General features: G+C 41.0%; 1 protein-coding gene across 2 annotated transcripts in view; it reads right to left on the bottom strand.

Annotated features, from left to right (window-relative positions):
• Nucleotides 1-14,758, bottom strand: part of SMG6 (SMG6 nonsense mediated mRNA decay factor) — a 224,512-nt gene that overhangs the window by 202,749 nt on the left and 7,005 nt on the right. For both annotated transcript variants that reach the window (XM_084862837.1, XM_084862836.1), the window contains exons 5-8: nucleotides 9,866-9,972; nucleotides 9,534-9,612; nucleotides 3,046-3,156; nucleotides 2,436-2,648 (exon numbers count right to left, since the gene is read on the bottom strand). In XM_084862837.1, the coding sequence (XP_084718963.1) occupies nucleotides 2,436-2,648; nucleotides 3,046-3,156; nucleotides 9,534-9,612; nucleotides 9,866-9,972 (510 nt within the window). The remainder of the gene's footprint in view (nucleotides 1-2,435; nucleotides 2,649-3,045; nucleotides 3,157-9,533; nucleotides 9,613-9,865; nucleotides 9,973-14,758) is intronic.

The raw sequence follows: 14,758 nt of genomic DNA on the forward strand, positions 1-14,758 counted from the left end.
AAACTGATGAACAAAAAGATAGATACAGAGACAGTAAAGCAACAAGCAGACTGTCAAATTACAGCAGGGAGGATAGGGAGATAAGGGGGAGATAAGAGATCAACCAAAGGACTTGTATGCATGCATATAAGCAAAACCAACGATGAAAAACTCTGGGGGGGAGGGCAGGTATGGGTGTGGGGGGATGAGGTGGGGGCAATGGAAAGATATGTACACATATAATACCTTAATAAAAAATGAAAATTAAATTTTAAAAAATTCTGTTAGTAGATACATTCAACAGCTCTTGACTGTATTGACTGGCTGTGGGGATACAGGAAAGGAAGGGATAAACAATGACTCAAGTCTCTAGCAATAGCACTTCTCACACCCTAGCCTCCAGCCATACTCCACTACTTGCAGCTCCCTAAGCTGTTATGCCTCTTTTTGTGTTTTTTAAATACAATTTATTTTATTTTTTAAACATTTTTATTGATTTCAGAGAGGAAGGAAGAGGGAGAGACAGAAACATCAATGATAAGAGAGAATTATTGACTGGCTGCCTTCTGCACAACCCTATTGGGGATCAAGCCTGCAACCCAGGCATGTGCCCTTGATTGGAATCGAAACCAGGACCCTTCAGTCCACAGGCTGACCTGACGCTCTATCCACTGAGCCAAATGGGCTAGGGCAGTCACACCTCTTTCAAGCCTCTGAGTGGAAATGCCCTTACATCATCCTTCAGCTGAAAAATGCTTCCTCATCCCAGCCTTCCCTAATGCCCAGATTAGGTGCTCTAATTGCGTGCTCCCGCAGCTTCTCACACTTGCCTATATCATAGCCCTTGGCACACAGCATTTTAATCATACTAGAGGCCTGGTGCACAAAATTTGCTGTAGGAAGGCAGGTGGGCTCTCTCGCATCCAGGACCCCTCAGGGGATGTCTACCTGCTGGGAAGGAATCTCTCACCCTCTTTCAGGTTAAACCTTTCACTTGTGCTCTGAACCCTACTTCCTTCCAATCCTCTGCAAGGACTTCTCCCTGCCATCTATTTCCTTTCTTTCTTAGATCTTTAATCTATTTACCATTGTTTTCTCCTCAAGCAACTGAATCAACTCTCATCTATAGAAAGATATATTTGCCTGACCAGCGTGGCTCAGTGGTTGGGTGTGAACTTATGAACCAGGAGGTCACAGTTCGATTCCTGGTTGCAGACTCAATCCCCAGTGGGTAGTGTGCAGTAGGCAGCTGATTGATGATTCTCATCATTCATGTTTCTGTCTCTCTCCCTCTCCCTTCCTTTCTCTGGAATAGAAAAAACTTTTTTTTTTTTAAGATATTTTTAAATATCTTTATCTCTGACCTAAACTAATCTCCTCAGATTCAGACATCTGTTAGCCTCTTAAACTCTACTTTGATGTCCTAAAGAAATTCCAACATGTCCAAAACTAAACTTAGGCTCTTTTAAAACCAACTATATTCCATCTCAGAGAACGAACCATCATCCACCCAGTTTCTAAGCCAGAATCTCAGATGCTACTTTTATTTTATTTTTTTAAGTTTTTTAAAATTGATTTTTAGAGAGAGGAGAAGGGAGAAAGATAGAGAAATAGAAACATTGATGGGAGAAAACATCATCCATCGGCTGTCTTCTGCACACCCCCTACTGGGGATCGAGCCCACAACTGGGGAATGTGCCCTACCGGTGACCTCTTGGTTCATGGGTCAACGCTCAACCACTGAGCCACACCAACTGGGCCAGGTGCTACTTTTAACTCACTCTTCTCCCCCAGCTTCTCATGTCATTCAGCTAGTAAAGACCAGTGCTAACTTTTGGATTCTACGTCCTTAATATACCTATCTACTCACATCTCCCCATCTCCAATGCTATTTCCTGGCTCAGCTCCTTTTCACATGTTGGATTACTATAACATCTTCCTACTATTCTTATTTCTAATCTTACTCTTCACCAAATTTTCACAAGCAACCAGAATTATATTTCTAAAACATGTATCTGACATGTTATTTTCCTACTTAAAGCATTCAACAGCTAGCTCCCTACTACCTTCAGGATAAAGGTCAAATATTTACTAGTACATGATCCTTCAAGATCTGGTCCCAGCTTCCCCCACCACTCACTCTACTATAAATTTTATTCTCAAGGCACAATGAACTCTCTCTCTCTTACTTCACCAAAATCCCACACAGAATCCTAAAGCATCATAATGATGGCTCAAACCCAAAGCAGCAAAAAATTCTATCCTACTCTAAGTAAATATTCATTTAAAATAATTCCTTTTACTAAATTCTATAGTACCACATAGTGGTGAGATAGGGAAGCGCATAATAGAGATAAAGGAAGTGTGGTGACCGTGCAGTGCCTCATAGTTGTGTGTACAAGGATACCCAAACTTAGTTAGCTCATCTTGCTGATTTTATCACTCCAAGAACTTACATCACTGGGGCTCAGGTTGCCCAGCCCATTCTCCTGCTCAGAATCCTTCCCAGACTCAGTGCCCTGAGAGGACCGGGGATTGGAAGGATGAATCCAGATCTCCAGGCGAGTAGTGTCATCTCCAACATGCCGGAAAGTAGACTTCTTTCCTTTCCGCCACTGATCAGTGTTCAGTTCCAATTCCTCATGTTGTTTTTTTTCCATCTGTTCTGCCTATACAACATACAAACATACAAGCTCAGACTCTTCTGGGATTCAGTTAATAAAGACAAGTACTCACCTCATCTGAGTATGTCAATCAAGAACTATAAAAAGTAAAAATTTTGCCATAGTTCCAAAAGAGTACAGTTTTTAAAAAGGGGGGAGGAGGGCAGAGTACCATCTGCTTTGTCACATAAAAGTTACTGATTCTATAAATTAGATGCTATGGAACATGCACATTCAAGGGCCCCAGAGTTCTCCTAAAGATGGGTTTGGTTCTGCATAGGGACTGATTCCCATCAGCACAGCCCCCTTGAGCACAGTTTTAGTCATTCCCTTAAGAACACAGAGACACTAAGAGAAACACGTTCTCCTAGGAAGGAATGATTCTGCCTGCATCCCCACTCACCTTTCGTTTGGTCTCTTCAAACAAGCTCATGAGACTCTCCTTGGCAGTCAGGATAGGGTTGCTGGCAGCTAAACTGCGCATATAGTAATACACAGCATCAAGCTTCCTCCTCTGTGGAAAGAGGCCAGAGACACTGAGTCAACCAAGTTTCTTTCTGAGTCCAGCCTAAATCAGCTGACCCAAGAAACCTTAATATCTCACCCAAGCTGTGCCCCAAGAGGAATTCCAGTAAGAAAATGAGAATGTTATCCATGGAAGAAGCCATGGCAATTACATCAGAAAGACCTCTTCTTGCACAATACCTTATATGCAGAGGTACTCTAAGAGCCAAGTACTCATAAGGGTGGGAAAAATAAAGAGCTCATAAAATATAAGTCAGTTATACTTTGTTTTTAAATAAAAAATGTTCAAGTCACTTAATAATTTATTGTTTTTAAAAATTAATAATAGCAATATTGATTAAGCACAACCAAATATGAAGCAAGTGATCAGCACTTCATAGATATTATCTCAAAACCTAAGGATACTGCCACATATTATTATTCCCATTTTAAAAATGAGGAAATGGGAACTCTCCTCAAATACTGAAAAGAATTATCATATAACCTAGAAATTCCACTTTTGGGTATATACCCAAAAGTGAAAGCAGAATTGAAAGCAGAATCTTGACTAGGTATTTATATACACTTATGTTCATAGCAGCATTATTCATAATGCCCAAAAGGGTGAAGTGTCCACTGAGAGATGAATGGATAAACAAAATGTAGTATATACATACAATTGAATATTATTTGGCCTTAAGGAGGAAGTTTTATTTATTTATTTTTTTAAAGTGTTCTCTTATTTTTTATTTTTTTAAAAAATATATTTTATTGATTTTACACAGAGAGGAAGGGAGAAGGATAGAAAGCTTGAAACATCGATGAGAGAGATACATCGACCAGCTGCCTCCTACACACCCCCCATCAGGGATGTGCCCACAACCAATGTACATGCCCTTGACTGGAATCGAACCTGGGACCTTTCAGTCCGCAGACCGACACTCTATCCACTGAGCCAAACCGGCTTCGGAAGGAGGAAGTTTTAATACAAGCTATTGTATAACATGAATGAACCTTGAAGATATAATGCTAAGTGAAATAAATAAGTCACAAAAAGAAAATACCATATGATTCCACTTATATAAGGTACCGAAAGTGAGCAAATTCATAGAAACAGAAAGTACAAAAGTAGTTGCCAGTGGCTGGAAGAGAGGAGAGTGGGGAGTAGCTGTTTCATGGGTCTAGCGTTCCAGTTTTGTAAGATGAGGAGAGTTCTGGGAGATCATTTGAACAACAATGTGAATGTACTTAATATTACTATACGGTACACTTAAAAATGGGTAAGGTGGCCCTGGTTGGTTGCTCAATGGTTAAAGCATCAGGTTGCTAAATGGTCACAGGTTCCATTCCCAGACAAGTGCACATACCTAGGTTGTAAGTTTGATCCCCTTCCCCATTTGGGGTGCATGTAGGAGGCAACCAATAGATGTGTCTCTGTCACATCAGTGTTTTCTCTCTTTTTTCCCCCCTCTTCCTTCCCTTCTACTCTCTTAAAAACAAACAAACAAAAAACTATCAAGCCATGAAAATAAACCTAAAGCCAATCTGAAAATATTGTATCCTGCATGGTTCCAACTATGTGGCATTCTGGAAAAGGCAAAACTATAGACACAGTAAAATACCAGTGATGGTCAGAGGTTCATGGGATGCAAAAGGGACAACAGGTGGAGGGTGGAGCATGGGCTATTTTCAGGACAATGAAACTATTATGTATGATACTATAATGGTAGATTCGTGTCACTATACATTTATTTGTTCAGACCATCAAAGTCCAGCAGTCAAAGTCCATTTGTTCAGACCATTAAGTCCACCTTAATATAAACTATGGACTTTAACTAATAATAATGTATCAATACTGGCTCATCAATTATAACAAATATAGTACACTAATGTAAGATGTTAATAATAGGGAAAATTGAGGGGGAGGAGAAAGTTAAGAGGATATATGGGAACTCTGTACTTTTTGCTCAATTTTTCTATAAAGTTAAACTGACCAAAAGAAATAAAAATAAAAGCTATTAAAGAAAAAAAAATCCCGAAGTTGGGGAAGGGGGAAAGCCACAATAAGGTATTACTTCACACCGCCCAGCCAGAGTGGTTCAGTGGTTGAGTCGACCTTTGAACCTGGTGGTCATGGTTAGGTTCCTAGAGAGTGTGCAGAAGATAGCTGATGGATGATTTTCTCTCATCATTGATGTTTCTCTCTCTCTCTCCCTTCTTCTTTGAAATCAATTTAAAAAAAAAAAAGAGAGAGAGATATTATTTAACACCCAATAGGTTGGTCATATTCAAAAGAAGAAAAGAAAAATAACAAATGTTGGCAAGATTGTAGAGAAATCAGAACCCTGGTACATTGCTGGTGAGAATGTAAAAGGGTACAGCTGCTATGAAAAACAGTTAAACATGGAATTACCATATGACTCAGCAATTCCATTCCTAGGTACAGTCCCAAAAAAAACCACACAGATATTCAAAGAAACACTTCACAAAAAAAACTGTTCACAATAGCTAAAAGGTGGAGACAACTGAAATGTCCAACTGACGACTGAATTAAAGCATTGAATGAATCAAAGTGTTATATCCATAAAAATTAAGTATTGATACATGTTACAACATGGTCAAAAACTTGATGATAGCAGAGACCAGTTTGGCTCAGTGGATAAAGCGTCAGCCTGTGGACTGAAAGGTCCCGGGTTCCATTCTGGTCAAGGGCATGTACCTTGGTTGCGGGCACATCCCCAGTAGGGGGTGTGCAAGAGGCAGCTGATCAATGATTCTCTCTCATTGATGTTTCTAACTCTCTATCCCTCTCTCTTCCTCTCTGTAAAAAACCAATAAAAAAATATTAAAAAAAAAAAAACACAAACGTGATGATACATGAAAGAAGCCAGATATAAAAGGTCATATGCTGTATTATTCCACTTACATGAAATATCCAGAATAGGTAAATCCAGGGACAGAAAGCAGACTAGTGGTTGTCAGAGGCTGGGGCTTAAGAGGCATGGGGAGGAATAGATAAGAGGTTTTCTTTTATGGTAATAAAAATGTTTTAGAACTAGACAGAGTTGGTGATTACACAATGCTGTTAATGCACTAAATGCCACTGGATTGACAAATAATTATTTACAAACTAGAGACCTGCTGCACGAAATTTGTGCACGGGGTGGGGGGCTATCCCTCAGCCCAGCCCACACCCTCTCCAATCTGGGACCTCTCAAGGAATGTCCAACTGCCCGTTTAGACCCAATCCTACCAGGAATCCTACCTCCCTTTCACAATCGAGGACTGCTGGCTCCCAACTGCTCGCCTGCCTGCCTTCCTGATTGCCCCTAACTGCTTCTGCCTGTCAGCCTGATCACCCCCTAACCACTCCCATGTCAGCCTTATTGATGCCTAACTGCTCCCCTGCCAGCCTGATCACCCCCAACTACTCTCCCCTGCAGGCCTGGGTCTCCCCCAACTGCCCTTCCCTGAAGACCCAGTCACCCCCAACTTTCCTCCCCTGCCAGCCTGGCCACCCCTAACTGCCCTCCCCTGAAGGCTTGATCGCCCCCAACTGCCCTCCCCTACTGGTCTGATCCCTCCCAACTGCCCTTCCCTGCTGGCCATTTTGTGGCAGCCATCTTGTGTGTTGGGAGTGACAGTCAATTTGCATATTACTCTTTTGTTAGATAGGATACCTGTAAATTATTTTGTTACATTAATTTTACTGCAATATTTTAAAGTCACTGAGGAAAGATTATATTTTCTAATTAACAAGAAACATAGAAATTCATTCAATAATTACAAAGAAGAAAAACTAGAAAAGGAGACAAGAAATGAGAAAGAGCCGAAACCAGTTTGGCTCAGTGGTAGAGCGTCCGTCTGCAGACTGAAGGGTCCCAGGTTCGATTCCGGTCAAGGGCATGTACCTTGGTTGCGGGCACATCCCCAGTAGGGGGCGTGCGAGAGGCAGCTGGTCGATGTTTCTCTCTCATTGAGGTTTCTGGCTCTCTATCTCTCTCCCTTCCTCTCTGTAAAAAATCAATAAAATATATTAAAAAAAAAAAAAAGAAAAGAAAGAAAGAAATGAGAAGGAAGGAAAAACAGAAGATGGATGAGAAAGGAGAAAAATAAAGCCACAAAGGGATGTGAAAAACACAGATCACAAAGAGAACAGGGCATGCTCTCACTCTTGGGAGATCCCTGCACCTTTCCTGTGCCCCTCTTTGTCCCAGAGCGGGGGGAGGTTACCTTTGATTTGCCCTCTCCTAAGCTTGAGGGCCTTTCTTTTGCTTCTGTAACTTATACCCTGAATCTACACAGCCTAGCTAGCTCAGTCCTACTACCTCTGAAACTTTCTAAATAAACTTTCTCATAATTTGAGTTTGGGGCTCTGAAATCTTTCTTTGCTGGTCTCAAGAGCCAAGGTCCAATTTCACCACCAGTAACACTTCCAAAGAAGTATCTATCTTCAGACCTTCCACCACTGCCTGGAAACGACCTCACTCAAATGAAGACAGAGTTCCTTGGACTGTGCTCACGCCTCCCATAAAAGCCCCGCTGAAATAAAAAACAAACAAACAAAACAACAAAGAGAACAGGAAGGAGGTAAAAAGTGAAGAGAGATTCAATCTATTCTGAAGGAAGCGTTATCAGTAAACCCCATTACTTAATCAATAATTTCAATCCATAATTATTAGGTATTTCTTTGAATCTTTTGTGAAACAAAGGGAATAAAAATTACTGACTCAAATATTATTTGGCAATGAATTTTACAGCATTAAGAAAACTCTCCCTGCCCTGACTGGTTTGGCCTGCGGACTGAAAGGTCCCAGGTTCAATTCCAGTCAAGGGCATGTACCTGGGTTGCAGGCACATCGCCAGATGGGGGTGTGCAGGAGGCAGCTGATCGATGTTTTTCTCTCAATGATGTTTCTAACTCTCTATCCCTTTCCCTTCCTCTCTGTAAAAAAAAAAAAAAAAAAAAAAAAAATCAATAAAATATATTATAAAAAAAGAAAAACTCTCCCTGATAATGAACTTGTTAGTTAGCTGCTTCTTATACTTGAACCTTCGGAACCAACCATTGGTCTCCACCCTTTCTCCTTCCTTCAGCTCTCTCACTAAGAGCTCTGTCAGATCTCAAGGTACTCTGTTAGAGCCACATTTAGAGGAGTTTGGTAAGATCCGGGGGGGGGGGGGGGGGGGGGGGGGGGGGCCAATGGTAAAATATGTGCACAGATAATAATTTAATTAAAAAAAAAATCCAGAGAGATATGATTTGGCATTTACTGTGTTTCTGCTAAGGAGACTCCTTAGGTGAAAAGCTAAGAGGACTAAGGGAATGATCTGAAGAAAGGAAACAAAGATCTGAGTACTTGGGGCTAGTTGAGGACTTTAAGAAGGAAAGGGAAATGGAGCTTTATTTTCCTTCCAGAAATAAGTAACTTAGTTCAACGAGACAGGGAAGGGAAGCAAGGCAAGATTCAGAGGAGAAGCCTTAGTCAAAAAACAGAGTGGTTTGGCTGGAGCATGAGCATTCCCCAAGGATCTTAATTGCAGTGAAAGTGGATGAAGTATAGATTCCACTGAAGTGAGGGATCCCTGACAACTTAACTCTAAAGTAACAGTAACAGCCAAAACCGGTTTGGCTCAGTGGATAAAGTGTCGGCCTGCGGACTGAAAGGTCCAGGGTTCGATTCTGATCAAGGGCATGTACCTTGGTTGCGGGCATATCCCCAGTAGGAGATGTGCAAGAGGCAGCTGATCGATGACTCTCTCATCGATGTTTCTAACTATCTCTCTCACTTCCTCTCTGTACAAAATCGATAAAATATATTAAAAAAAAAAAAAAAATTAATGTCAGCTAAGTCCCAGGTGACTGGCTTGGCCATCTCCCGAAAACAGCCTCCCAAAATGTTGGAGACTGTTATCAGTACAGATTCCTTATCTTTATCCATGTGCTGAGAATAAGGAATGAATAGGACCTTGACTTACCTAGGTTTTGATATGCTAAATCCTGTCCTTGTACCAGGAATGAGGAATGAATAGGACCTGGGCAGACCCAAAACTCCTTTGACCTTAAACCCCCCTTTGGAAATCAATAAATGCGCTGCGTTGTCTGTGGTGGATGTTACTGTCCCCCCATCAGAGTGACAGCCCCCCATCTGGGTCCCAGCTGGTTTCTATTTCTGTGTCCGGTCTCATTTTCTTCATTAATTTCTTAATCCCCAGCTCAGGTAGCGGAAAACAGAGAAACAGCCCCCCATAATAGAAGACATCAGGGAATGTACTTTGTATTCTAGCTAAATTGCTTAAATCTAGTTTCAAGAGCTGATGCTGTCAAAATCCATATTTCTAATATACTGCCTACAAAATTCTTCCCCTCTCCACAGGATTTCTTACCGTATACACTGCCAACAGAGCCAGCTGATTATAGGGGCGCCCATTCTTGGGAGCAATGTGCTGGGCCTTCAGGTACCAACTGGAATAAAAAAAAATAATTTTAAAAATGCTAGTCCCATATCAACCCTTTCCCAATTCATCACATGATAGTCCTTACTACTTAAGACATAAGTTGGATTATTAGATGTAATCCTGAAGTGGTAAAGCATGACTAAAGAGACCAGTAAGGACACCTGTAGGATATCCATAAAGCTCAGGTAACCCACTGCTCTTAATAGGGCTTAGCTTAAAACACACAGGGAGAGAAGCAAATGAACAAGAGGCAAAAGTACCTGCGTGCTTTCCCGTAGTTTGCTGTGTCATTGGCTTGCTCCCGATACCTAGCAATATCTCCTTGACAAATCATACATCGCTGGGCACTGATCAAGGCATATTTTACCTTCAGGAAAAATAATCAGTTAATAGAATATCCAAGAAACTCTAACTTCAACCCCAAAGGACAGGGATGGGACCAAAATGACAGAGCAGCAACAAGGCACTAGTAGTCCTCAACAAAATAAAAAGTTTTCAAGTCTAACCCTGACTAGCAAAAAGAAAATAGCCAACAGTGTGATAAAACATTTACTGATAAAGAGTGGCAGAAAGGAGAGGGGCTATTTTTTTTTAAAATATATTTTTATTGATTTTTTACAGAGAGGAAGAGAGAGGGATAGAGAGCTAGAAACATCAATGAGAGAGAATCGTCGATCTGCTGCCTCTTGCACACCCCCTACTGGGGATGTGCCCGCAACCAAGGCACATGCCCCTGACTGGAATCGAACCCGGGACCTTTTAGTCCCCAGGCCGACGCTCTATCCACTGAGCCAAACCAGTTTCGGCCATTTTTCTTTTTTTTTTTTAATCCTCACCCAAGGATATGTTTTTATTGATTTTAGAGAGAGAAGAGGAGAGAAGGGAGAAGGGTGAGGCAGAGGAAGGCAAGCACATCAATGTGAGAGAGAAACATTGGTTGCTTCCCATATGCACCCCGACTGGGGATCAAACCAGAAACCTAGGTATGTGCCCTGACTGGGAATTGAGCCCACAACCTTTGGTGTATGGGATGATGCTCCAATAAACTAAGCCACCTAGCCAGGGCGAGAGGGGCTCATTTTTATTTCAAGTCCCAGGTAAATGGAAGAAAATATTGTGAAATTAAGAGTCAGAGACCTGACTTTCCATGTAATAGTTGTGTGATCTTAAGTAGGTCTTTGAGACTCGGTTTCTTCATTTGAATGTGAAAAGCACCTATTCCATAGGGTAAGTAAAGAAAATAAATACAAAATACTTCACAAATTTTAAAGTTGATATATAGACCCTTGCCGGAGAGCTTAGTGTCATTCTGACATGCCAAGGTTGTGGGTTCAATCCCCAGTCAGGGCACATATAAGAATCAATCCATGAATGCATAAATAAGTGGAAAAACAAAAATTGAAGTTTAACCCCAGTTTGATTCTTGGCCAGGGCACATGCCTCAATTCCCAGTAGGCAGGAGGCAGGCAATCAATGATTCTCATTATTTATGTTTGTATCTCTATCTCTTCCTTCTTCTCTGAAATCAATAAACCTTTTTTAAAAAATATATTTATTGATTTCAGAGAGGAGGGAGGAGAGATAGAAACATCAATAATGAGAAAGAAGCATTGATTGACTGCCTCTTGCACAACTCCTAGTGGGAATTGAGCACGCAACCCAGGGATGTGCCCTTGGCCAGAATTGAACTTGGGACCCTTCAGTATACAGACTGATGCTCTATCCACTGACCCAAGCTGGCTAGAACTTTTTTAATTTTTTTATGTTTATTCCTCTCTTTCAAATCAATAAATAAAGTGATATAAAAATATTAAGAGCCCTAACCGGTTTGGCTCAGTGGATAGAGCATCAGCCTGCAGAGTGAAGGGTCTCAGGTTTGATTCCAGTCAAGGGCATGTACTTTGGTTGCAGGCACATCCCCAGTAAGGTTTGCAGGAGGCAGCTGATTGATGTGTCTCTCCCATCAATGTCTCTCCCTCTCCTTTCCTCTTTGTAAAAAAAAATCAATAAAATATATTTTTTTAAAATATTAAGACAATTACTTACGTTCTCTTTCTCTCCTCAAATTGTTAATATCACCACATTGTGTTATTGCATTACATCCCCTTTGCAAAATAACAGTTCCCTAAAACAATAAGTTACTCTTTACCAAATGTGCCAGGACTGTGTAGTTATATACATACAAGAGGCCCAGTGCACAAAACTCATGCACTCAGGGGAGGTCCCTCAGCAGGACCTGTGCCCTTTTTCAGTCCGGGAGCCCTCGCCACTGCCGCTGCGTTCCCCAGCCACGAACCCAGCTTCTGGCTGAACAGAGCTCCCCCTGTAGAAGCGCAATGACCACCAAGGGGCATCTCCTGCATTAGTGGTCGTTCCACTGTTTGATCGATTTGCATATTAGCCTTTGACATACAGGACTAGAGGCCTGGGTGCACAAATTCATGCATGAGTGGGGTCCCTCAGCCTGGCTGACGATCAGGGCTGCAGTAGGTTGGCATGCCAGGGGGAGGGGCCATGGGAGGTTAGCTATGGGTGCACACTGACAACCAGGGGGCAGCTCTTGTGTAGAGCGTCTGCCCTCTGGTGGTCAGTGCCCATCATAGTGACTGGTTGACTGGTCACTTAATCTTTTAGATAGACAGGCAGATGATAGATAGATAGATAGATAGATAGATAGATAGATATGTGTATGTATATATGTATATTACAAAAGAGTAAACCCTCAGCAATCCTAAGACATGTGCCCAACCTAAAAACCTCCCGAGGAACATCACTTCATAACATATAACTCCACTCTACCCCACACATAAAAAATTACCATGTCCTTGAACAAAGGACAAAGTTTCAAGGACAAGTACATAATGACCTCTCAGGAAAGCTCATTTACTAACCAATAACTACCTCCTGCACACCAGCCTTCCAACACATAACTCAAACATGTGCCTCAGCAGTAATATATCACTGTCATCCACCTTCAGAGTCCTGACTATCCTACATATTCTATGAATGAACACTAAAAATCCTTGGTATTTTAATGATTAAGCACCAAGAAAACTACTTATATTTCCATACTACAGTCATTTTGCCATCTCAATGAGGGGAAGAAGAAAAAAAAAAACCTGCCAAAGGCTCTCCACTATCCTTATAATGAAATTCTAGATGATCTAACGTCTGCTCATTTATTCAATGCCGTTACCCCCCTTATTCTCTGTGCCCTTTCAAACTAGATTTCTCGGTCCTGCTAACACACCATGCTCTCTCCCACTTCAAGACCTTCACTAGAATTGTTCCCTATCTCTAGAATGTTGTAGGTCTTGCATCTTCACATACACCTTCACTTAGCTAATGTCTCAGGTTTTCAGCACAGCTTAACTGTGACTTCCTCATTCCTCCACAATCCTCTAAGCCCTTTTAACAGTGTATATACACACACATACACACAAAATCCTTTGCAGAAGTCACTGCATCTGCAATTTCTAACGCAACATCTGCACTCACCCCTAATCAAACTCTAAGCTTTAAAAGCTTGGAGCATGAAAATAAATAAATAAATTAATTAATAATAAATAAATTTATAATAATGAATTAATTAAAATTAATAATAAATAAAATTAATATATAAAAGCTGGGAGCATGGCTTTCTTGTTTCACACTGAATTAATTGTGTGTGCTTAGAATGGCACCTGACATGTAGAAGGGACTCAATAAATACTTGCTGATTACTAACAGAGCTTACACATAGTAATTCATCAGAAGGAGCAGAAAGGAAAGAAGAAGCCATTACTCCATAAATCGCACCCCTTTCTTTAATGATTCTTTAACTTCCTCCTTTCCCCCTGGACCTTTCTTCTCTACACAAAAATATGCTCAAGTCTCTCGCAGCTTAAAAACAAAGTTCCCAGCCGAGACCGGTTTGGCTCAATGGATAGAGCGTCGGCTTGGGGACTGAAGGGACCCGGGTTCGATTCCGGTCAAGGGCATGTACCTTGGTTGCGGGCATATCCCCAGTAGGGGGTGTGCAAGAGGCAGCTGGTCGATGACTCTCTCTCATCGATGTTTCTAGCTTTCTATCTCTCTCCCTTCCTCTCTGTACAAAATCAATAAAATATATTTTTTAAAAAAAAACAAAAAAAAACCAAAGTTCCCTTGAGACTATGTTCTCTTTTAAATACTATTTCCCCTCCTTGCTTTCATAACCAAGACTCTTAAAAACTATGGTCTAGCCAAAACCGGTTTGGCTCAGTGGTAGAGCGTCGGTCTGCGGACTGAAAGGTCTCAAGTTCGATTCCGGTCAAGGGCATGTACAGTGGTTGCGGGCACATCCCCAGTAGGGGGTGTGCAAGAGGCAGCTGGTCGATGTTTCTCTCTCATTGACATTTCTAACTCTCTATCTCTCTCCCTTCCTCCTCTCTGTAAAATATCAATAAATTATATTAAAAAAAACCAACAAAAAAAACTATGGTCTATATTACTCTCTCATTATATGTACTGACCCACTTCTCATTCACTACAATCTGGCTTCCATCATCTCCAATTAAAATAACTGGTGGACGATAAAATCATCCAATCCAATGAACACTTTTTAGTAATCTTAGTATTTGATGACTCTATAGCAATTGACAATTTTATCCACCACCACACTGAAATCTGATAACACCACTCTCTGTCAAGCTATTCCAGTCTCCCAACTTCTGTTTCAATTATCAACTATATATTGATGACTCCTCCATCTGTATCACCAGCCCAGCTCTTTGTCCTGAGCTCCAGACTGACCAGAATATTCATTTGTTCATTTTCAAGCTACTCCACCTAAACATATCCAAAACTGAACTACCCTTTTCCTTTCCACCCACTCTCCTAGGCCACAAACTGAGGGGTGATCTAGATTCCTCATGTCTCCAATCTCATCAGTCACACCAAATTAGCCAATAGTCCAAGTCTATTTTCCTTATATACTTCTAATCTGTTTCCTCTTTTCTACCTCTTAACTAAGGAGGTGAAAGACCTGCACATGAAAAACTATAGGAAATTGAAAAAAGAAATAGAAGACATAAACAAATGGAAGAATATACCGTGCTCGTGTATTGGTAGAATTAACATTATTAAAATACTACCCAAAGCAATCTATAAATTCAATGTAATCCCCATTAAAA

Source organism: Pipistrellus hanaki (genome assembly GCF_964339955.1).
Source record: "Pipistrellus hanaki genome assembly, chromosome: 16".
Taxonomy (NCBI): domain Eukaryota; kingdom Metazoa; phylum Chordata; class Mammalia; order Chiroptera; family Vespertilionidae; genus Pipistrellus; species Pipistrellus hanaki.